This window comes from Hetaerina americana, unplaced genomic scaffold (assembly GCF_022747635.1).
Source record: "Hetaerina americana unplaced genomic scaffold, ioHetAmer1.1.p SCAF_17, whole genome shotgun sequence".
NCBI classification, from domain to species: domain Eukaryota; kingdom Metazoa; phylum Arthropoda; class Insecta; order Odonata; family Calopterygidae; genus Hetaerina; species Hetaerina americana.
The window spans coordinates 10,150,578-10,175,655 of record NW_027286730.1 but is presented as its reverse complement, the minus strand read 5'-3'; the positions used below and the strand labels follow the sequence as shown (position 1 = coordinate 10,175,655).

General features: G+C 33.6%; 1 protein-coding gene across 1 annotated transcript in view; it reads right to left on the bottom strand.

Moving 5' to 3' along the window:
- Positions 1-7,812: 7,812 nt before the first annotated feature.
- LOC139687163 (phospholipid-transporting ATPase IF-like) overlaps positions 7,813-25,078 on the bottom strand; it is a 120,447-nt gene continuing 103,181 nt past the window's right edge. The window contains exons 14-25 of the mRNA XM_071584295.1: positions 24,288-24,391; positions 23,883-24,055; positions 21,754-22,797; positions 19,139-19,281; positions 17,463-17,646; positions 16,940-17,042; positions 16,205-16,410; positions 13,939-14,125; positions 11,263-11,408; positions 10,253-10,356; positions 9,996-10,146; positions 7,813-8,493 (exon numbers count right to left, since the gene is read on the bottom strand). Of these exons, the coding sequence (XP_071440396.1) occupies positions 8,386-8,493; positions 9,996-10,146; positions 10,253-10,356; positions 11,263-11,408; positions 13,939-14,125; positions 16,205-16,410; positions 16,940-17,042; positions 17,463-17,646; positions 19,139-19,281; positions 21,754-22,797; positions 23,883-24,055; positions 24,288-24,391 (2,653 nt within the window). The 3' untranslated portion in view covers positions 7,813-8,385. The remainder of the gene's footprint in view (positions 8,494-9,995; positions 10,147-10,252; positions 10,357-11,262; positions 11,409-13,938; positions 14,126-16,204; positions 16,411-16,939; positions 17,043-17,462; positions 17,647-19,138; positions 19,282-21,753; positions 22,798-23,882; positions 24,056-24,287; positions 24,392-25,078) is intronic.

The following is a 25,078-nucleotide window of genomic DNA, read 5'->3' as shown; positions in this document are numbered from 1 at the left end:
TTTGATTTTAATGATAATTTTTATTATTTTGGTGTTACTTTTTCTTTGTCAGGCTTGAAGTCGATTGGTAGCATTGCATATCTGATTTCCCCTTCCTCCTATTATTCAAAATTGGCATTATTGCCTTATCTATAATTATAAATGGTTATTATTCATGTCTAAGAAGTGAGTTTCTATTCTTAATTTCTGTTTTCTAGTTTCTATTTTGGATTTATGAAAGGAGCTACTGCCAAATACTGGATTTATCTTTCCTGTGAAGACTTCCCAGGGGCATAGATGTGCTTTCTATTTTTAATAATCATATGTGTTGTGCAGTACTTCAGTTTCGTTAACATTAGTTTAGTTATGTATTAAATACAACAAGAAGGAGGGCAGCAGTGCCTCATCTACTTTACTTTTTAGCACTAGAGTAAAATTATTATGATATCTAATGGAATGTTACTGGGTTTGTCCATTTATTGTCCTTCTTTGGTTAAGTCATCTGATGTTTATTTACTCCTCCACTCTTTATTTTGTAACCTTGCAGGCTACGATTTACATGTATTTTCAATTTATTTTTCTCTCAATAACTCAATCCAAAGCCATTTGCTGTATTCAATAGTTCTGTAAAAGTTACTTTTTAAGTTTAGAAACTGCATAGAGTTCAGTATGCAAATTAATCTAGAAAATTACTTAGATCAAATATGACCCATCAAGACACATTATTCATGGCTTTTCATTTCTTGCCTTGATTTTGTGAATTATCTCTTTCAACATGTTTCTACTTTCAATGCTGATACCCCTTGTATCTTTGCTTTATATCTCCTTGTATTGGGCATGAATTGAAAGAGAACCTTGAAAAATTAACATCAAAGCAGAAACAGTCCACAAGATTGTTATGAAATAACATTTGATCTGAGCAAATATCCCTATTAGTTCTTAATCAATAAGTTTCTAAGATTAGGTATTTTTCTCTGACCCCTGAAGTCCTCCATCTGAAGACAAGGAAAAAAGCACGAAAAGAATTCTTATCAACCTATTTGTTTGCAAAATTAGTGCAACAAATTTAAAAAAAAATATTTAACAGATCTGAGGATTACCTCAAAATATACTAATTACCATCATCTTTTCAGCATGGTTTCAAATAGGCAAGAATAATCTCCTAAGCTATATTTAATGTGATTGAGTATGTTCTATCAGCACTCGACTGGAAAGAAGAATCCCTGAGATTACTTTTTCATTTCTCAAAAGCTTTCAAATGGATAAATCACCATTTATTATTTACAAAAACCGAAAGTATTGGAGTCAGAGGTGTTTATTATGACTGGTTTGAGTCTTGCATACATAGCTACAAAACTTAGTGCAGATTGTTGACTTTGGAATTACCTGGTAATATCTTTTACTCAAGAGTGGTTGCATTATATAGTATTCCTCAAGATTTTGTTCTTAGACAAGTCTCTTTCTGCTTTCTGTTGTATATTGATGAGCAGCTGGATAAAATTGGTTCTCTTCTGAGCTCCAGCATCAAAATGCTTCACACAGATGTTATTCTCACAGCATCCTCAGTAGCAGATATGCAGCAATACTGTGGTACACACTTTTACTTGCTTGGTGTCAGGGCAGCTCATTATATTTGAATGCAGAAAGTAAGCTTATTTAATTTTCTAATGAAAACTAAAGAAATATAAACATGGACGAGGGTAGACTGAAAACTAATGCACACATGCTTGTAGACCACTAGCAAAATGACCTCCCGAAGCACACTCTTGGTGGCATGTAGAAATAACATTCCCCCTCAACATGCATGCGCAGATTTTAGGTCATTTCATTCATCCAGTGTATTTCAAGAAGCAGAAGTAGGGAGACGTATTCTAGTACTATGCCAACGCCAGTTAAACAGCTTGACTTAAATAGTGACTCCTTCTGAGATTCATTGTTGTTTAAAGGCTGTTTATGGTGATGATTCTGTTGATAGGTCTACTAAAAATTGATGGGTAGTAAAATTTTATGGTTGCGAGCCTGAAAAAGCCATAATTGTTGATGAAACACGCAGCGGACATCCAATCAGTGCCACAGACGATAAACATCGCAAACTCGTTGAAGATTTGCTTCAAAATGATAGGTGAATCACTCAAAAGCATATTGCAAACCATATTGGAATATCCAAGGAAGAAGTTTATCATGTTAAAAGCAGCCTGGCACCAATAATCTTGCAACATGACAATGCTCATCCACACACCTCGTGCGTAAGTGGAGAGGCTCTCCGAAACCTGAAATTTGAACTAATTCCACACCCTCCTTATTCCCCCGATCTTTTGCCATGCAATTTTTACATTTTTCCTCAACTCAAGAGACACCTCAAGGGTAATCATTACACCTCAGACAACAAGTTGAAGGCAGCTGTCAAGTCCTGGATTCGAGAAAAGTCAGAAGAGTTTTTCAGTAATGAAATGAAAAAACTCATTACACATTGGGAGAAATGAGTTAGCGGTGACTATGTTGAAAAATAAATACATGATTTTAAAACTTAAGAATTTTACTTTTTGCCTGATCTTGCTATTTGATTTTGTTTGTAGTCTACAAGCATGTGTGCATTACTTTTCAGCCTGCCCTCTTACATTGATGTTGGAAGAAAATTGATTCCACTGATAGCCTCCACTAAATTCCTAGTTGTGATAATTGCTAATCAGTGTACTCTGGGAGAACACATGAGAACATGGGGTGATTGGCTTAACTCCATTATCTTATTTAGAATATTCAGATCACTCTTTCAGTGAATGTCTTGTTTTCTCTCTATTATGAGGTATATCACTCTGTCATCATATCCAGCATCCTGCCCTATGTTGTCAAAGAGATCTAGATATTTTAAAATTTTAAATAAGGGTCATACAACTGATTTCCAATAAGCACATGGGCACACCCTGTCACCCACTGCTCAAAACATTCAATTTGCCAACTGTGACTTGCCTATTTATTTATATTGGTTTACTTCATATTAAAAAGAACTCGTTTCCTAATGTAAAAACTCCAGGGTCCATTCATAGGAGACTAAATGTCAGGATGTTTTTGTAGGCCATATATACATACTTGCACAATGCTATGGAACAAAATCCCAAGGGGTTGCTTTATTACTTAAAATCATGAACCTAAAGCAGTTGTTACAATGTCACTTTTTAATATCAAACTGAATAAAATTTGTTGTCTCAGGCATAACTTTGTGGAATTTGCATAACATATTGAAATGTAATGAAATAATTGACTTTGTAATTCCACACACTTTATTTAAAAACACGACCCAGGTTTCGACGTTGAAGTACTTCGTTCAGAACAAACCCCCAAGTTTCAACAAGAAATTAAGAAAGTGATTAAATCTTGTGACACGTTATTCAAAAGTTGTGAACTGTTGAAACTAGTGCAAATGAATCCCTTAGCACCACGGTTTTTTGGGCTACCTAAAGTTCACAAAAATGGGATTCCGATCAGGCCTGTAGTATCAAATATGTCAGCTCCCAACCACATACTAGCGAAAAGGCTTAATGTACTCTTCAGGGAGGTTTCCAAATTTTCCACGGAATATGGTGTAGTGAATTCCTTGGACCTTGTCGACAAACTTATGAAAAAGGTCAACCCGAAAAAGTGCATGCTTGTTTCCTTTGATGTACGCAACCTTTTCACCAACGTGCCACCCATGGAAGCGGTGAACCTTGCAGAAACACCCTCATCCGGAAATCCATCCCAGTGCCAGTTATAAGTGAACTTTGGGTATTACTTAAGACGTGTGTTTCCCAAAATTATTTCATTTTTAATGGTACCTATTTCCAACAACCCAATGGTTTAGCCATGGGCTCGCCCTTGTCCCCACTCCCGGCCAATATGTATATGGACAATTTTGAAAAATTTTTGTTCTCCTCAGCTCACCCTCTCATTAATAATGTATTTTGTTGGCTAAGATATGCAGACGATGTCTTCAGTGTGTGGACAGGTTCTGATAGGCAACTAGATCTAGCACATCTAAATTCTATCAATTCTAATGTACAATTCACGTGTGAAAAAGAGGAAAAAGGTTCCCTGTATTTCCTCGACCTATCCATTTCTAAAGATAAAGACGGGTTACAGTAAGTATTCCATTTTTAGGAAAGAAATGTATACAGACCAATTAATTATGTCCTCTTCAAGGCATTGCTTCACCCAAAAGCTTTCGGCATTTCAACAATGATCCACCGTTTAACCGCTATCCCTATGTCAAAATTCAATGTAAATAAGGAACTTAATGTAATTAAAACGTTAGCAGTAAACAATGGTTATTCAGAAGATCTAATAAATAAACTTTACCGGAACAAACTTACAAAAATAGCCTTAAGCCACATTTGCAACCCCGAACATGTAAAAGATCCCACTGCCAAATGGCGGAGAATATTATATCTTGGGACCATTTCTCAAAAAGTAATTAAAAGTTTTCCTAAAGAAAAAATTAAATGTGCCTTTTACAGTCGTTCATGCCTTAAGAACCTGATCTCTCACACTAAAGACAAAGTCCCCAAAAACGAGAGGAGTGGAGTGTATGAGTTAAAGTGCTCAGATTGTAGCACAAAGTATATTGGGCAAACAGGACGGAAATTTAAAGAAAGGATTAAAGAACACCAAACATGTGTAAAAAATAAGAACATAACATCCCTCTTTGCAAAGCACCTCATCGAAAGTGACCACAAAAGTGACTTTGTGACAAAAATTATTCATTTTGAAGAAAAAGGTCAAAGGCTCAATGCTTTGGAGCAGTTAGAAATTTTGAAATGTGTCAGTTGGAAAGATGATCTTGCCAATGAAATTTTGTATTCCTCCCACTCCCCACTCCTAGACCTACCACTCTTCTAAATCAAAAATGTAATTCTCTTTTCTTCCCAGCTACATTGTAACCTTTTTACCCCTCCAACCTCCCTCTCTGACCAACCCCCCCCCCTCCTATGATCAGAAGGTATATATAGCCAGCGTGCTTCTATGAGGACCACCTGATGCTGACGTTCAACGTCGAAACCTGGGTCGCGTTTTTAAATAAAGTGTGTGGAATTACAAAGTCAATTATTTCATTACATTTCAAAATCAAACTGAATATACAAATATCCATTTTTGTTCCTTTCAGGAATTCTTGGAGAGCGATATTTTCCAATGCTATACTGTTGATACTATGCTTTACTGGTTTTATTATAACCTGTTTAACACTTTGAACTTTTTCTAACATTGTTGGATTGCAATCTATATAATATATGGATCACATGCTAAAAATCTCTGGGCATTTAATGTTGCTAGCATATAGGGCAGCATATAAATAAAACATGTAAAGTAAAAAGAAGAAAAATAGTAATTATATCCTTTCAATTTAGTAAAATCATCAATCAAGCCAGCTTGAAGAGCCCATTTTAATGGTATCCCAAACAGAGTCTCAATATTCCCTAATTGGGACCATAGGAATTGACTAATTAATATTAGTCAATTTCAATGACATTTATTAATTAATGTATAATTATTTGAATGCCATAATTGAAATTGATTTCCCACAGTAATTTTCAATGTCTATTGTCCCCTGAGTATAAAATTATTTTTAGCATATCTTGTCCGGGTCTCCTAACCCCTCCGTGCCATTCTCAGTATGTGATGCATTGCAGTCAGCAGGCCATATCCGTGGATCAACGTACGCCCCACTCTGCTACCTTGGTTTTAAATTTTTTTTGTGGCACTATTGAATTTTTTGATATATATATATGGTTGCCCTAGACCTCTTAGATAATGAGTCTTCCTAATCGTTCTGTTTCAGCTGCATGAAAAGGCACTCTAAAAGGAAGATAAATCTATCAAATCCGCCGTTATGAGATAAGTGAGTTCTTTGCATCTACGCTTTGTCCTCAGGTTCTGTTTGTCTTTATTGCTTGATATATTGAGTGATTTCTCTGGAACCATTCGTGTATCATTCTTTTTTTTTGTTTTGTCATAACAGCTGCGAGGGCAAAAGGCATCACCTCTGTCCATAGTCTCAGTTTTAGATTTTTCTTGAGAAAGGAAGGTAAAAAAAGCCTTTTGTATAACAAACAAAGGATTCCAAGAGGGATAAGGTTTTTTTGAGTGAACATAAAATAGAGAGTTTAGTTGAGGATTTGGATGGAGAAAACGAAGTGAGCATTGAATCTGATGCTGCAAGTTCAAGTGAGTAAGTTTGGTCGAGAGGCACTTCGTTGAAAAGATATGGCCAACTGGGAAGAAATCCAGGCCTCAAAGAAGATATCAGGTATGCTCCGCATGAGGTGAAAGGAGGGATACAGTCTAATGGTGCCTCGACTGCAATTCAGGCCTATATTTAGAGGAATGTTTCAAATTATATCACACAAAACTGAACTTTTAGAATGGAGGTTCGAACTTTAAGGCAAATAAAGAAGTGAAAATATATACTATAAGTAGTAGTAGTTTTTAAGGGAGGCGACCGACTACTGAGGTCATTTGTGCCATAGGGATAGACAGGAAAGGATGATGGGTGGAGAGAAACCCAGCGTTGGCATTAGCCTACTCTTTACGAAAGGTGCCAAGGGGTCCGCAGTTTAACATCCCATCCAACGGATGGCGTACTCACTGAAAGTGCTCTCCACAAAGCACCTCAAGTAGGGATCGAGATACCTCTGAAAAATATTCAACACCATCGGGATTTGAACCCATGCCCTCTGGGTGGGAAGCCAGATATAAACTATAACTTAAATAAAATTTTTACTAAGTCGGATAAGTGACATAAGGCTAATTTAAAAAAAAAATTTTAGAATTAATATTTTAAAAGATGTAAATTATTTTCAACAATGCTGCAACAGGAAGAGGTTTGAGAAAATTTAAATACCGTGAGTGGGGCCCAAGCATTTAAATACCTATACCAGCTTGAGGGGTTAATTAGTGCAATTAATTTCAAATATATTTTTAGTAACTTGTGACTAATGGGACAGAGTTGTACTTTAAGTAACTGAAAAGTAAACTACAGGCTGTACAGATGGAGGAGATAGGGCAAGGAGCCAGTAGATCCAAGTTGGAGAGAGATGAAGATGTGAGACGAGTAATGGCCATTAGAGAATCAATCAGTGGTACAAGGAATTCAAAGACAAGCTCAAGCTCTCTAATGCTATGGCCATATTCAAAGAATGTATGAGGAAAAATAGCCATGTACTCTCTAAGAATGGTCACAACCAGAAAGGAAGAGTAAAACATGGATGTCCTAGGAAAACATCAATAGCAGAAATAGCCTTAATGATTCGGGATCAAGCCTTGAAAGAAGAAGATTGCAAAACTGAGAATGCTTGAGGATGGGAATACAGGGTAACCACTGAAAAGTGGAAACTCCCTTAAAAGTAAGTAATTTTCAGGAAAAAAATGTTAAAAATTATTTTTTTTATATGAAAACCTTCCCATTAAGTGGTGCTCTACACCTGCTTCTGATCTCAACTTCAGATAGAAACAAGAATTAGACAAAGATAACTTCAACCATGGATTAACTTTGGTTTCAGTGTAACCACTTTGTTCTCTTTTGGCATATTGCCTGCTATGCAAGAGAACTCATTATACAATTGAACAATTGAAAATGCACTGACCATTAAAAAATGGCAATTCATAATTCTCCCAGCTTCCAATGGAGAAATTGGTTATCCACAGGCATGTGGAGAGCCTTAGATTTAACATTGATGCAGAAGAATCACAGGGTATGTAAAAACTGCCATTATACTTAACATTTCATTATTTATTATATAAATATATTCTCATAAATATGTTACAAGAGATCATAAAAAGTTAGAAAATTACTAAAGCAGAACATATTACAAAGCTTTTTCATGGATTCAGTCTTCATTAGGATGGTATTTACCCTGACTTAAATATATGCACACATATGAGTGAAGTAAAATCATCCTCAAGAAATATTTACAATCTTATCATTTTTTCCTCCTGTAAAATTGTATACAGTTAGCAAAATTGTAGTGATTTATACTGAGGCATCTGGAATATTCACTTTGCAATTTTTTCTTCCCATTTAATTCCTATCAATGAATTACTTAACAATTATTATTATTTTTCATTCAACCAACCAAGTCCACTTAATGTAAACCCTAGGAAATATTTCATTAAACTAAAGTCTTTTATCCTGCATTTTTTTCTTGAGAAGCACTTAATTTTATGCATGATTAGGTTTTATCATCACAGAAATGTCATAAGTCAAGTTGAAAATGTGCTTAAAATCTTATACCCTTCCTTGTTTAGGCTGGAGATTGGGGCAAGGAGTAATGCACTTGTTCTTCTGCTATGCTCTCTACAAATGAAATTGTTGTTGGAGGAAAACAAAAAGTTTCCTACTTTTCCATGGGGTGAATTTTTATTCCTTCTATAGGTAACTCATGTGAATGTATCTTGCTCAAAGTGTCTGCTTCTTGTTAGGGTAATGCCGGTTGAGTTTCTCTTCTGGATTAATAAATTATTATGTGATGTCACCGTCATCTTTCTCTGTTGGGAATAATGAAAGATACATGTTTATGACAAACAATAAGGAAATGATATGATTCAATTTAATATGTAATTATTTCATAACTAGTATGCTCAGCATTAAAATTTTGTTCAGTTCTACACACATTGGAAAATAGGAGCATGCTTAATTGGCCCATACTTTTCATTATTATTATGCTGCTTTATGCTGTATTCTCTTTGATTTTTTAGGGCTATAGAAAATTATTGATTTTTAGAGTGATATTAACTGAGAGCAAACAACTCTGTCTTCAAAATGGCTCCTTTCTGAACTTCATGATAAGTATCTTCTAGAATAAAATGATGGAAAATTCAAATTTCTTTTCTCAATGGCAGATGCTATTTTCAAGTAAAGTTGTTGTTTGATTAACCCCAATCCTATTTGTGTGCTTTCATTTTAATTTATTTCCTCAACATTTGTGATATGTATTTTGCATTTACCTATTTGAGAATTTCATCCATTTTAATTTTTTTTCAGAGAAACATTTTAGATGTATCTTTTCTTTGTTTTGGCAATTTCTTAATTATTGTGCATTTCACAAAGCTAAGGTTTTGCTTACTCACACAATCAATAAATAGTGTATTATTTAAATTGTTCATGTGTAGTGAACTGATTAGAAATTGGTTTTCTTGTTCCTTGAAAACTAATGCCTGTCCTCATGAACTTTAATCGATACCTATTTACTTACGTATTTACCTTGCCTATTTATTTTAAAAGAAATAATTATAAAAGGTTTCAAAGAAACTCTTCAACCAGCTCCCTATAATATGCTCACAAGAAGGACAAAACATTTAGTTGCCAAAGCAATTCATTATTGGATTCAAGTAAAAAAATTTAATGTCTGGATACTCAATTCTGATTTTTCACATTCATAGATAAATGTTCAATGAAATGCCAAGAAGTTCATATTATTTGATTGGGTAAGCTAAGTCGCATTGAAATAAATTATACTTTGATAGAATAGTCAATGATTTATATTTTATTATTTATTAAATATGATCGGGACATAAAAAAAAGAGATATAGCTATCAATAATACTATAAGTGCTCTAATTTCTCAACATTATTATACCCTCCATATTCTCTTAGAAGGCATTATATTGATAGTTATCTGTTCATCATCAGTAGTATTCTGCCCTTAGTTTTATATGCTTTTCATGGATCAAATAATAAAAAACTTCAAATTCATGCATAACATGCAACAGTTTGATAACCTGCATCACAATGAACTGCCTACATGGAATATTTTTAACTTAATCATAGGTATCTTGTAAGCTAAAAGTAACTGAATTTGCATTAAATATGACTGCCAGCTATGAGTATCGAAGCTGGAGTGAGGAGGAAACAAGTGAATAAGAGAGGAGGGAATGTCTTTAGTTGGCAATATTGGTTGATCAATGCTTTGCTGCATTGTAACTTCTCTGCATTTGATAATTGACCAATCATTTCTGCTCATTTGGTAGACAAAATATTGTATTTATTACCTTGTTATACCTTCTGAAGGTTTTCATTGGTTGTTTTATCACAGCATAAATTACATCTGGTAGAAGGCAAATTGTTATTACCACAGCAGATAATAGCCAAAAGGTTGGCGATTGGAGCAATTCAGAGTAAACTCCAAACATCTGGAACTCACTGGAATATAAATTTTAAATAACATAAGAAGTTTTTATTTTTAATGTATTCAGATGCCATTAACAATCAGAAATAGCTTATTCATAGAAGAAAGATCCAAACTTACACAGACACAATTGAGTAGAAGTATGTCAGGAGCATATTGCCAAATATGGATACAAATACTGATAAAATGAAAATCCTCGTCCAAAACTTACTTTCCAGCCATAACTGTAAGTAAAATGAAATATTAGCATCTTGCAATAAAGAACCAATGATGGAAATAATTTTTAGAGCCAACAGTTTTAATATGTGGGTATTTATTTAACATCATTGAGGTCATTATTGGGAGATGAGTCATAGTCTTAATTTTTTAAAAGGTAGGTTTTGGCTGGGCACTCACGACCTACCACAATATTCTAAGATTTGTCGAGCAAGACACAACCAGACACCTTACATTGCAATAAACGTCCTTCAATCCTGCATATTTTCTATCAGCCAGTATTTCGTTTAACATGCCTTATCTTTTTCTCCTGCCTTTCTACATAACATTCTTTCCTCTATCATAGTTTTCAACATTTCATTACCAATCAAATGCAATGCATCAACTTTTCTGCCATAATTCTACTGGCTTTAATTCATACTGTCTTATTTTAATGCTAAACTAATCCTTTGAAACCTCATAACCTTTGCTTAATTTACAATAAGTCTCATCCCATATTGATTACCCTGATTTTCTTAGGTGATTAGCAATGATTGCAATCCTTTGGCTGACTGGCAACCGAAATCGTAACTTTCCAAAAACTGATTTTATGAATTACCCATTTACTTTCATTCCTCTCTCTAGCTCTTCTCATGTCTCTTTTATTATTACCCCATTATGTACAGTGAAAAGCACAGGTATAATGGACAACCATGCCTCTACCCCCTCCTAACATTGCTCATCCTGATTTTTCATTTGCTGCACACACCTGAGTAGTCTCAGACATTAACAGCTTGTGGATAAATAATCTTGACTTGCGACTTTAAGTTTAAAACTTCTGGATAATAAAGTGAACTGTAGGATGTATGTAGTTATTTCAGCATGATACTAATGATACAGATGACAACTGTTGAAATTTCTAGTGTTGTACTTACCTTAAGATTGACTACAATCACTACAATATGGAATATAGTGGTACCAAAGCATCCTAGATCTGCTGGTCCTCCATCAGTTAAAATTGAACTATCTGCTTGCCAAAGTCCCCAAACGGAAAAATACAAGGCTAGTGCATGCCATAATCCTGAAGCAGAGTTTTTTTTAGAATTTCAATATCACTTCAACATTTAATAGCATACTAGAATTATTATATAGTAGTGCTTTTCATCATTATTGAGGGAAAATAAATGATTTGTAAATAAAACAATGAGGGTAGAGAAAGACACGTTGCACTTCCGCATAAAGATTTATTAATTCACGCAACCATGGTTTTGATGCTGTGTATCATCATTAGATGACATGCATGAAAAATTTTTCAACTTACATTGCGTGGCTCCAAGAGGGGAGGAAGGTACAGGGAGTAAGGGAGAAAAGGTAAGTTGACTACTGGTGCAGCCACCTATAAGTGGACTAGAGGAGGGGGGTTGTTTGCCTGCAATGATGGTTTGACCCTCATCAAGAGGTGGTCAATAGTCATCACTGCCTTGGTGAGGGTGGGGTTGGAGGAGAAAGATTTAAGAGTCTTTTAGGAAATTTAGGAGTAAATAACAGGAGAGGTATATTGTTTCGTTGACCACCTCAAATCTGTTCGACTGAAGGGAATTCCAAATTTCCAACTACTCCAAAGCAGTCAGCCTGCGTTGTTTCTTTGCTGTGTGAAGAATGCCTGATGCAAAGTTACTGGTTTGATTCTTTTCCAAGAGGTGTTTGGCAAATTGAGATATGTTGTCTTTCTTTGTTAAGCTTGATCGGTATCCTTGAATCCTAATATCAAAAGTCCTCCCTGTCGTCTAATGCAGATGGCATTGCAGTCTGTGAAATTGAGTCTATAAATCCTGCTTTGTTGCATTATGTCAATTTTGCCTTTGGGTGAACCTATTATGTTTTTTAAAGTGTGTGCGTTGTAAAACACTGCCTTGATTTTATTCTTGGAGAGTATTTGCTGTATCCTGATTGAAATCTGGCAAAGGAATGGAATTCTTTGCTATTGGTGCTCGTCAAGTTTAGATGTGTGGTATATAGATTTCTGGGCTATCTGTATTTGTTTTCCATCATACATGTCGTCAATCATTTTTTCCCAGTACCCATTGTTGACTGAAATTTGTTTTATAATATGGAGTTCCCCTTGTTTGTTGTGTGCTGACATGGGGATATTGCATACCCTGTGTAACACTGCATGAAGGCCGCACATTTTTGTGAATGGTGATGCTTGGATTTGGAGTGGATATTCTGGCTGGAGTAACACTTTTTTCTGTATATGGAAAAGACGAACCTTTGATTAATTATTTTCACAATCAAATCCAGGAAATTCTAGGTACTGTCTGATTCCAACTCACTTGTGAATTGTATACATTCATCCATAGAATTTAACAAAGTCAGAAAATTGTCCTTTTGTCTGGTGGATCCAGTCCAAACACAGAAGATGCCATTAACGTAACTCAATTGCACAGACTGCAATGCCATCTACATTGGACTGACAGGGAGGACATTTGATACTAGGATTCAAGAACACCAATCAAGTTTCACAAAGAAAGACAACTGATCTTAATTCGCCCACCACCTCTTGGAAAAGAATCATACCAGTAACTTCACACAGAAAAGAAAGGATGCAGGCTGAATGCTTTGAAGTAGTTGGAAATTTGGCAATCCCTTCAGTCAGACAGATTTATGGTGGTCAACAAAACAATATACCTCTCCCATTCCCCCTTCCTAAATTTTCTAAAAGACTTTAAAATCTTTCCCCACCAACCCCACCCTCATCAAGGCAGTGATGGTCATCAACCATCCCTTATTGAGGGCCAAACTATCATGGAAAAACACTCACCTTCCCCAAGCCTACTCATAGGTTGCTGCACCAGTACTCAGCTTACCCCCTCTCCCTTATAATTGATTGTTTCCGGCATAACTTTATGGAATCGATTCAAATTGGAAATGAAAAAATAGCAACTTTGTGATTCCACTGAAAATTTATAATGGTACGACCTGAGTTTCAACGTTCAACATCATCTTCAATGTCATCCACCCTCTCCCCCTGTCATCTCCCTTACTCCCCCTGACTTCCTCCCCTCTTGGAGCCATGCTACATTAGTTGAAAAATTTTTCTTGGTTCACCTGATGATGATGAACAACATCAAAACCATGGTTGTGTGAATTAATAAATCTTTTTGAGGATGTACAAAGTTTCTTTTTTTACCCTCATCATTAAGGAATTCCACAAAGTTAAGCCTGAAAATGTTTTGTTGGTAAATAAAACATTTTTTGGTACTAATTTGTATACTTTTTTGATACCTTGAAACATCTTCTGGTTGGGTGTTTTACATGTGTATGGCATTGTTTTCAATGAAATACATTGAGGAAATTTCCTAAGTTTGTTATTATTTACCAAACTAATGCCTTCATCATTTTGCCATTAAGCCCTTATGTGATGGTTTAGTTTATGATTAATATAGTTTCCATTTGTGTTGAGATTAGATATTTTTAAATATTAAAGCATTTATTTCCAATTTATAAGTTACTTGGGAGATAGTTTCATAGTGTATAGTAGCTTCTACCAGTACCAATTTTTTGTTCACTAAAATTATTTATTTATATGGATTTTACAATTTTTTACTCACCAAGAAAGATCCATTTAAAAAAATTTTTCCAGGACATCAGAGAATTACCTCTGTTGATCAGGTACAATTGTGGGTACTTCATCAGCACATTTGCATTGATATTTTGCTCAAAGAGACCAAACAAGGTTATGGGCAGTGATGTCATTAAAACATTATATGCTGTAAGATACAGGCTGTCATAAAGTGACTGAAAAAAAATAAAATGGTGACCTTAATAACATGTTTATGTGTACTCTGAAATGACTTAGGTTAAGCCATATCAGTGAGGACTAAATATATCTTACTGGAGTAATAGTGCGATGGATAAACTTTAATTTAATAATTAGGCCATGACCAGTATTTTTAGCTCAGACATGGTGGTAATCAGAATGCTGTCATCTTACTATCATCATTATTAAAATCTTCATGCAATCATGAAAATTGAGTTTTTATAAAAGAGCTTTATGTATGCAACTACAGTTATTTTCGAAAATGAAATATTAGGATTATATTAATGAGTTATAAATTGACATATCTTGATATTCATTTACAAGCCTACCCACCCATTTAGCAAACCATGCAGTAACTATTAATATGCTGATATCAGTGTCCTGGTAAAGAGTTCCCAAACGGAATAAGCAGTGATTTACACTGATTTTTATCTGACTTGATAGAGTCATTTCAATCATTGTGCCCTTTTGCTTGTGCTATAATATATGTATAACCAAATATTTCAGTGTTTGAATGGTGAAAGTAGAGATGAAGCTTTGAGGCTAAGATGTCAGTAATTAATGCAGAACATTTTGATTGGTGATGTGATGTTGGAGACTGCAATAGAGCGGAGAACGTTAGGCAAGTGAGGAATGGGTAGGAATAGGATGGGCATGTTGGACAATATGAAGGAAGAAATTAAGGAATTGAAGAAGGGACTATTGTGGCACTGAATTTCAGGTTGTATTTTGTCAGGAGATGCAAAGAAATATGTCATTACTCAGTATATATCCACCTAAAACTTACCTTAAATGGTAGATTACCAATAATAATTTATGTTTAACCAAGGATGCTGCTAAAAAATATGACATGTATGTACATATCAGATTATCTAAATGTGAACAAAAATGCATTTGTTTCATTTGTTAGATTAAAATTACCGTTCTACCTAGGTGTTTACCTAGGTGTTATTTTTTCTCTTTTTTACAGTTTTTCTGTAAACCACAGTTAACAACTCACTGGTTTTTTTCATGGGTGAGGGTGGAGCTTCTAGTTTTAAGCCCAAAAGTATTTGAAATTCACACATTAAGATAGGGGGCCAGATTCTATCTTTGTGCTGTTTCATGTTACTTATTCCTTTTCACTTAAACATTTATTCAATACTGTTCTTATCAAGACAGTTAACTACACCTGTATTCAGTTCTCTTACAAGGCATGATAAAACTATGGGAAATATACATTTTTCTCAATAAATCTTTATTTATTCATCAATATTAATTAGTTGTCATTAGATTAGTGCTCATTAGAGATTCTGTACCTTTGCCTGTGTTTATTCCTATCTTTAAAGCACCTCTGGATTGCAATTTTCAGCATGGCATGTAGCTGCTTCAGTGAGGAGCTTAAGCCCATTCTAATTTATTGGTGACCTGTTGGCTGCTAAGTCAAACCTACTAAAAAGGATCGAGTAGCGCATATTTCTAGGTCTTCTAAGTAAAGAACATGACCTGAGTTTACATGCCATAGACCATACAATTATGCTTAAGATGGAAAGTCATAATTTTTGAGTTTAGGTCACTATCCACCAAATTAGCTTAGCCAACCTTAGCTTGATAGTGTATACCACAAAGAAACAAGCGCTGATTTCTGCAGTAGTAACTATTGTAGATACTCACTACTACTAACACAAAGTTTACATACATATACAAGGAATTTCACTGTGAAAAATATTATTTACTGAGACCGAAATTCAAACCCAGATCCCTCAAATTCTGGCTGATTGCTGAAGGCAGTTAAGCAAGCAATGCTTGCTTTTTGAAGTTTCCAGTGTAAATCCATTCCTCATTAGCTTTTTGCTTAAAGAATTCAGCCAAATATAGAGGGATCTATGTTTAAATCCAGATCAAGGTAAATGATTGTTACACTTTGAAATTTCTCAAATTTGATACATTTAAGTTAGTAGATAAGATGTTATTGTAACTTGTTATCTGATGCTTTTATAGCCCATCAATATACTTTTCAATTCTTAAAAAACTACTCTAAATACATGCAATTCTTTTGCATATTGCAAGTCTTTTACCTGAGTGGAAAATAGGCTGTAAGCACCAAAGCATACTTGTGGAGTATTGAAAACAATATTCTTGTAGAAGAAGTACTGTATTAGGGTGGCCAGGCGTACATAATACCAATGCCCATGAACCAATAGAGCTTTTCTTAGGAAATGAAACCTAGCAAAAGCAAAATCCGAGCTTCGAGCTGCCTGTCGGCCTTCTTTTCCCATTATACCTGAAAAATATTTTGTTATTTTAAAAACATATTATAACATAATTATATTTGCTTGAATAATCTTAAGTGGCACTTAAGTGCATATTTGCCTCTGGGATATAGTTCATTAGCAGACATCTAATTCAGCTGGACGTAGCACAACAGCAGGTAGTATGCAGTGGCTTGATTTAAATATAGTAATAGAGATTGAAAATTTCACATTTTTTTAGTATTCTGACTCATCAAAAAAAATTAATTCTATTGAATGCATAGTAAAATGCACTTGATATCAATATTGAACAAAATAAATTGTAAACCTGAGTATTTATGTTAGAGAATTTTGCAGTAGAGTTTTTCAATGAAAAATAATATTTCTGGTCAAGTTTCACTACCCACCTTTTATCCAAGGAATGGATCAATATTTACAGTGAATATGTGATGAATATATATACCATTACACTTTAAATTTATCCACCAATAAGATCCTAAATAGATTCCATGAAAAATTGCCCTAACTGTAGTCCAAAATAGCTGCCAAGAGTTAACTTACCTATACCTATGTGTGCCTCTTGTATCATTGAAACATCATTTGCTCCATCACCAATAGCAGCAGTTATTGGTTTTGCTCTTAAGTTTTTGATCAAGTGAACAACCTGAAAAGATAATGTTTATTATTAGGATATAAAAATTCATTAAGATATATTTTAGTACTTGCCAAGATGAGTGAGATTAAGAACTTGCTGAATTAATCAGTATTGTTATGGAGTATTTCTAAACATTACGATATTTTATTTTTGCATTTTCAGAAACAAGTTGCATACAATAACTGAGAATCTTCCAGTAAAAGTATTGAAAGTCTTTTTATAATTTAGGTAGTCTATGTATCACAGAATAAAATCTATTTTTGAGGAGAAATAAAGTGTTGAGGAATTAAAAATGATTTTTTCAGCATGTCTATTTTGTCTTTCGCTCTTATGAAATTAAATAATTACATTTCTAATTTGCTTCTAGGTTAACTACTACTGCTATTACAAGTAACTACAATAAAACTCAACTTAAATGAATCTACTTACATTGCATTTCTGAAGTGGAGACATTCGGCAACATACCACTGCAGTACATGAGGTAGATACAGTTAAAAATTGATTCATAACTTTTTTGTGGTCTGCATGCTCAGTTTCACATAAAATTTGATGGAGACTCATACCATCCACAACTAAACCATATTGCTTATCTTTTTCGGACTGGATTTTTTCACTGTCAAATAATCAAATTCAATTTAAACTATTAACTAATGAAAATTGCAGTATTAATACATATCTTTATCATCAAATCCAAAAGTGGAATATATGCAAATAAATTAACTTCAATTTTCCATTGAACAATGAATATTATTTGAAGATGCCAGTGTTACTAAATATAGGATCAAAAAGGGGAATTCCTGAGGATGCAATTATGTTGGCCACTAATGCTAATGTTAAATATAGAAAATAATGTATTTGTAACTGGCTTAAACTAAGCAGTATATTCTCTCAAATCTTGCAAGATATAGTAATTTTGTGTATGTTAAATGAATTTTTCAAGTTATTTACCTTATTTATTATTTTGTAATATCAAGATTTGTACATGATCATGGTCAAAGGAATCCCTGTTTTCTTTTCAGATTTTTTAGGAAATAGCATTTTGCTAATCAATAAATTGTAGCATTTGTAAACCAGTGTACATGAATATATGCAGGGTATTTCAAAACCTATGCAGAAGTTTATGAGGAAAAAGGGGAACCAAAGGCAATAATTGTTAACAAACAATGCATGATTGCTGTTATATCTTGGAGGTTATTGAAGTTGATGCAGTGCCAGCAAATATCAGAAAATTAGATTTTCACTGTAGTGTTTGCTGTCCACTTGTCTCCTTTTATTGGCTTTGACAGGAAGGCTGAGACAAATAGCAGTGAGCCAAAAGGTTCTCGCAAAGTTGTTTGAGTGAATGTTTATTGCCATCTTAATTGGACTTTTCATGTAGCAGCAATACCTTCCATGTCAGGGATCCTCAAATCAATTATTAACAGCGCACAGATATACTTCCACTAATTCCAATGATCAGTAGCAGCACAATAATGGGCCAGTGCCCACACATTGCTCAGTGTTTTTCTTTGGTCTCATGTCGCCCTAGATGTCCACAAAATAAGTTCTCTATTATTTTCTATGTCGAATTTGTCTCACACCTGATTGATTGGGTGTCACTGGATGAGAATTTTTGTATGCCATATCGTCAAAATTTTAAATTATTGGAAGACTTCTGCAATATTACAGTAATTTGGAAATATATCTAAGTTACTCTATTACCTGAATATTTCAAGGTTATTACATTATTATCAGGTTTTAATGAGTCTAAAGCATTAGGTGTTTCACTCTCCTTTAATAGCTCATAATTCAATTGTGGGAAAACTTTGTTGAATTTGATCAATACATTTGTACTTAGTAAGGGTCACTTATAATCTCATAGCCCTATTGGAATGAATTAATTAATCAATTTTTAGAAACTATGAAAAGTCAATTTTACAATAGGCAAAATTAAGTGTTGCTGATACCCCCTACACCCAGTACATATTTCACAAAATATAGTATTGGATATTTCAATTATGTGCCTCGGCAATGTCATAATAGGATAGCAGCTATAGCTGTACAAATGCATTCAATTCAGGAAGTTTTAATAATGGTACTCAGGAATACTGATTTATTTTACATACCTGAGAGTATTTAGTGCCTGGCAGCATGAATCATATTTAGCATGACCAGTAAGGAAGAGTTGCTGTGTCCCAGCCTTGAAGTGGCCACAGGAAAAGGATACATTTACAGCTGTCTCAATCTTATCACCAGTTAATATCCATATCTGTTAAGTATATTGCAGGTTTCAGAGCTTGATTAGTCATTTGTTTAAGTATGTCAATTCACAACCTAGCAGTAAAAGATAGAAGCTGTAAAATAATAATTATAGAATATATGGCACGAAACTTAGGTTTTTTTCAATGATGTGGCTGCAATGCATGACTTCTTGACAGTGATAAAGTAAGCTAACCCATTCCATTCACATATTACATTTGCTATAAAAGTTAACAGCAAACATATAGGATTGAACTTCCTAGTATTATTTCCCTATTCAGATGCCTGAGCCTCCAGTGATATGATATGAAAGCCAAAACATTTGAGTACCACAAATAATATTTTATGCTTGGGTAACAGTTGAAATCTCAAGTATATAGGTTGATTTCTTAAGCCTAGTCATGTGGTTGAACATTTAATATCTACTTCTCTCATTGTACATTATTAAGCAATATTATAAACTTATTTCAATTTTTTCCATAAAAATGGATAGTTGTGCCACAATATCCCAAAAAAATAGTCTTACTGCTAAGATTTTACATTGCAATGACTCATGTATTTTCTGAAATATGTATGAGGCTTGCAAATCTGAAATTTAATATTAATGCCTCTTGGCTTTTCATGGCATATTGCAGTATTTGAAGACAATCCTTTAATCTCTGTATTTGGAATGTCTAATCTTTATTTTTAAGTTCACTTGGGAATGAAAATACACCATTATTAGCCCTAATAATTCTTTGCAGTCTGAGATTGGACTATGAATTGGACATGGAGTGGTAAAAACTCCTAAATGGAAATATTGCAAAAATGTGACTCAACACACAATTCATCACATCCTGCTATAAAAATAAATGTTGTACTATTTAGCCCTTTTGTCCATTGGGAATGTCAGGGGAATACTGTTATCAATAATACTGTGTACACTCAAGTAGAGTTTGAATTCTTAGGAGCAAGATTCAAAAATTCATAGTGTCTTACGTCTGGCATAAATATGGTATATTGATGCTATAAACAGTAGAAAACAACAAACATTCAATAATCTTAGTAATTATTAACAAAAATTGTAGATTATTATAGATCATTATAGAAAATTATAGATCATGACAGGAATTCACGGTTCCCAAGAAAAGGAAACTGTTGTCAAACTACACATGAGGCATAAAACAATTGAATTTGTTCTCTAAGAAATATGTTGGTTTAAGAGTATTGAAATATGCATTAAGAATAGATACTTTAAGTGAACAATGAAATATCAGCTATATCCTCAAAATTGAGGTTTTGGTATGATCTGAATGATTCCTTCATTATTTTTTTCAAGTGTTAATTAGAAAATTGGGTCAGTTTCTTTCTAAAAAAAAGTGTCAATGGAGATTAAACTATGAAAAACTAGTGAGTTCTTTTAAAATCAGCATATTCATCAAAATTTGTGTGATTTTCTAATTAGTGTAATTACATCATATTTTGGTTATCTTAAGAAATCACTCAGTCTAGTTATTTACTGGTGGAATGTTTTGACAGCTTCCTTCGTGAGTTTATTGTCATTGGATTATCATGAAACATCATTAGTGAAATGTTTATCTATTGGTATTATAATCCTCTTTCTGTCTCTACAAAGTACATACAGACTAAATAGTTTGGTACAGGTAGGTGTCTTGCATCATGTGATTGTGAATATTCCTAGCTAAATACATGCTTATTGGTCTAAGGTGGGCTGAATGCTTGCACAAAAAGTGGGTGCTAAGATGGAAGAAAAGAAAATGAAATATTTAGCTAAAAATTACAAGCCTAAAAGAAATAGAATGAGACTGTTGTGCAATAATTTAAGAGTGAAGGTGAAGAACTGCTTTAAGTCAAGGCTGATTTTATGGCCAATTCTAAGTTGTCAGTGGAAGAGTGATCCATAATTCCATAGTTTAATAAGAATATATAAAATAAAAGAGTGCTAGATTATTTTACTGGGGATAAATTATTTCATATTGAATAATTTAATAACATGATTGATAACTTTAGGCTTATCAGACAAAATTTCTCCAAATTTAAAATGATTCAACATTCATAATTATTGTTTTTTCAATGCATAATACACATAACCATTTATGTGTACCCATCATACATTTTCCCTTCTACCTAAAATTTTATCAGTAAAGCTGTGATCACAAAATTTCTCTCAGTAGAATTGGGTCCACAGAAATAAGTCTATGCTACAAAATATGTGCAAAATTCTATCTCTGTTCATATATGGAGGTGAAAAGCTTCCTCTCTAACTCTTGCCATATTTATTCATATACACATTTTCTGAGTAAAAGGGAAGATGTGAAAGAGGAGGTAAACATAGGAAGATGTTTTAAACAATGGTGACCTGTTATTAACAATCGAATGTAAAAAAATATAATGATTAAAAAATTATTCTTTTATCAAGGAGCATCATGCACCTGAATACTTTTAAAGAAAATTATGATATGCTAATACTTTATTAACTTACTTTAATTCCTGCTGCTCTCAAACTTTCCAGGGTTTCAGGAACATATTCTTGTAGTTGATCACGGACAGCTGTTGCACCAAGCACTGTCAGGCCACTTTCCAATCCTAAAATGGCATCACTGTTCTTTAAACCACTGTCTCTTCTCGTCAAAGTAAATGTCTTCATTGACTCAGAGCTACCTATGGAACTTAGCAAAGAGCCTTGCCTACTGAGCAACCTCCTCAGCATACTTACACTACCAGCTCTTTCTCTCCCCAGATTTGATTTTACTCCAGGCTCAGGATTATGCCTTGATCGATTGACATATGCATAATCCGAACTAGACTTACTTCGAGAGTGTTGCATCACTGCTCTTTTATTCTCACAATTAGTTATTTTTGTGGCACTGTCTAAACTTGCCTTTCTCTCCTGTGAACTCCTATCTAATTCATCAAAATTATTCTGACAACTGCACATAATCTTTGTTCTAAAATCTTTGACTGAATTTACAGCTTCCTCCTCTTCTTCATTTGCACTTTCTTTTATTTCCACTGAGGTATATCCTAATTTATTGACTATATCACTTTTTGGGCACTTAAAACTTACACTTTCTTCATGCACTAAAAGATTGTTGTCTATAACACATGAAAAATTTTTGTCCATTTCATGATTATTAGGATAACAGAAACCATTTTTGCTCACGTTTTTATCTACCATTAATGATAAGTCTGCAGAAATTCTATTTCTACCAATAAAAATAGGATTAATTATTTCATTGGAATGATTTTTAGGAATTGTTTCTTTCTCCTCAGTTCGGCTGAGGTTAAAAGTTCTTCCAGCATCCAACACACCTCCTGCTGAGTGATTTCGTATATGGGTAGGTTTGTGTGCTAAAATGGAAAGCTTAGGTTGTGGTGGGACAACTCTTATAGATCCAATCAATGATTTCCTCTTTGAACTGGCAACTGCTTGTCTTATTCGGTCACTTTGAATGGCTGCAGAGAGTTTTGTGAATTCTGTTTTTGTCAAACGACGTCGACAAACCATCAGTGTTCTCAATCCCCTCTGTAAATTTTATAGAAATATATTATCATTTGTGTACAGTTGTTGATGAGTCAATTAAGCTTGATATATATTGCATTATAGTTAGTAATGAAATTACCAGATATTAATCATTCGACTTCCAAATTGCCAGCAGATAAGATTATGTATGATCTCAATATGCTATCAATGGCCTTTTATTTCCAGTGTCAGTTAGAAACCATATTTTTATGGGTTTTAACAAGTGGCTTTGACCTTTACCAGTTGGTAAAACTAAAGGTCATTATTTTAAAAAGTACTTGAGGTAGAATTGTAATTCAAGGATTGATGTCATAGGGAAACTCACAAATAAGTGGGGAAACCACGCAGGTTGACTGAATGGGTGACACTTTTTCTTACACAAAGGTTTTGTAATAAAATCCTACTTGTTAAATGAATTTATGATTGGTTGGTAGTGGCTTTCCTTAACAATATTCATAAGTTAAAGAGTCACCAAAATGTTTTGGCAACAACTATTATTTAAGAGTTTAGTGGAAGAAAAAGTTGTGTTTTTTAGCTGAAGGTAATTACAATATTTACACAATGGAAAATATAGTAATTAATCTTAATATAAGCACAATTTTTATTGAATAAATGTAACCTTGGCTTGGTGCCTTTGTGATGACAGCCATCTATCAAAACCATGGCCTTTAATAAATGCTGATGTGGAAAATTGTAATTTTCCACATCAGCATGTGGAAAATGCAATATTTTAAAGATATGTACTACAAACCTTTAGATGTGCTTTGAACTGCATTGAAAATTGTAATGATATGTTTTCATTTGGAGATTACATTATAAATCAGATGTTTACCATTACTGCTTGAATAGACTATGTATGGAATCTAGGGATTTTGTTTATGCACTAGTTCAATTACTGGAATTTTCCCGTAGCTTTTTATCATCAGAAACTGTTCAATAAAGTAAAAACTTTTCAATGGAAATGAAATATTTAGAAATAATCGTTTATGGAGGGCATTTTAAGAAAAAATGCAGTTTCATTAATTATTGGTTACTTAAATATTGGACTGGTAAATTCGTTGTTGATGTGAAGTAAGAAAAAAACTTACTTGTGCGAAGTCATCTATATGTCTAATTGTCTCTTCCTTTGGCCCATTGACAGATAACTTTTCCAGTACTGTTTCGGCTCCTTTACAGTAAAGCAGGACTGAGGAACTGTCTGGTTCAAGTTGTCCATTATTATAAATGACCTCTTCAACAGCTATTGACATCCTACTGCGCTCTGAAAATAAATACTCTTTGAATAAATAGGTGACCCAGTTAATACAGGTAGCATCTTAAGATGGTTAGGATGTGAAAATGGTAGAGAATTATGAAAGAGAAGAATCATCATTCATGGAAATTGCATGTTGAGCTTTAACAGAGTCGTAAAACATTAAAAAGAAAACAGGATTTACATTAGGAAATATCCATATCAGAATACAATTTTCAATGAATAATGACTGCTGTATTACCTGAAGAGAACTCAAGAACCTCAAGCCTCAGAAACATGCGCACCCTGTCCTTCACTCTAACATAGAGTATGTCATCTTTCTCTCCTAGATAAGTCACTCCACATCTAAAGAATAGAAATATACAACAAATGAAAATTTAATTTTTAGTGCAAATTCAAACAAAAGAGTAAGGTGATATATTTGTACCAACAGGGAACAATTGTGAATAAAATGAGTATTAAAATAATGAAAAAAAATTTTTCATTTCATTTTGTCTGAACATTTAAAATATTTAACACCTACCTTTGGCTTTGAATTCTAAAAATATCTAGTACAGTTCTTACCAGTGTCAATAGCAGTAATTTTCAATCATAGCAACAGGAATCCTGAGTACAAGAGTTCATAAATATTTTTAAGGTTTTGTACCATAATTATAACTTCAATCATTTTATAATTTTTTATATTTCACACAATATTTTTCATCTAATTATTTCAGGAAATGAGTAAAATGGACATAATATCTGGGATGGCTTCAATAGGAAAAAGGCGTTAACAAAACCAAGAATTGAAACAAAAGATGAGTCTAAATTTGAAGTAAATGAATGATACTGGGTTGGAGTTAAAATTACTTTAACTGTGCTTGGTATAAACTAGTGGAGTTTCGCAGCTGCAATATCTGAAAAAATACTTGATTAAAACCAATATTATTCTCAATCTGTTTTTCAGTGAATTCACATTGTAAAATTTAATATAATACAGAAAATATGGTAATGAGTTTGATAATTCAGCATTTGATGAGGGAATAATGCCAT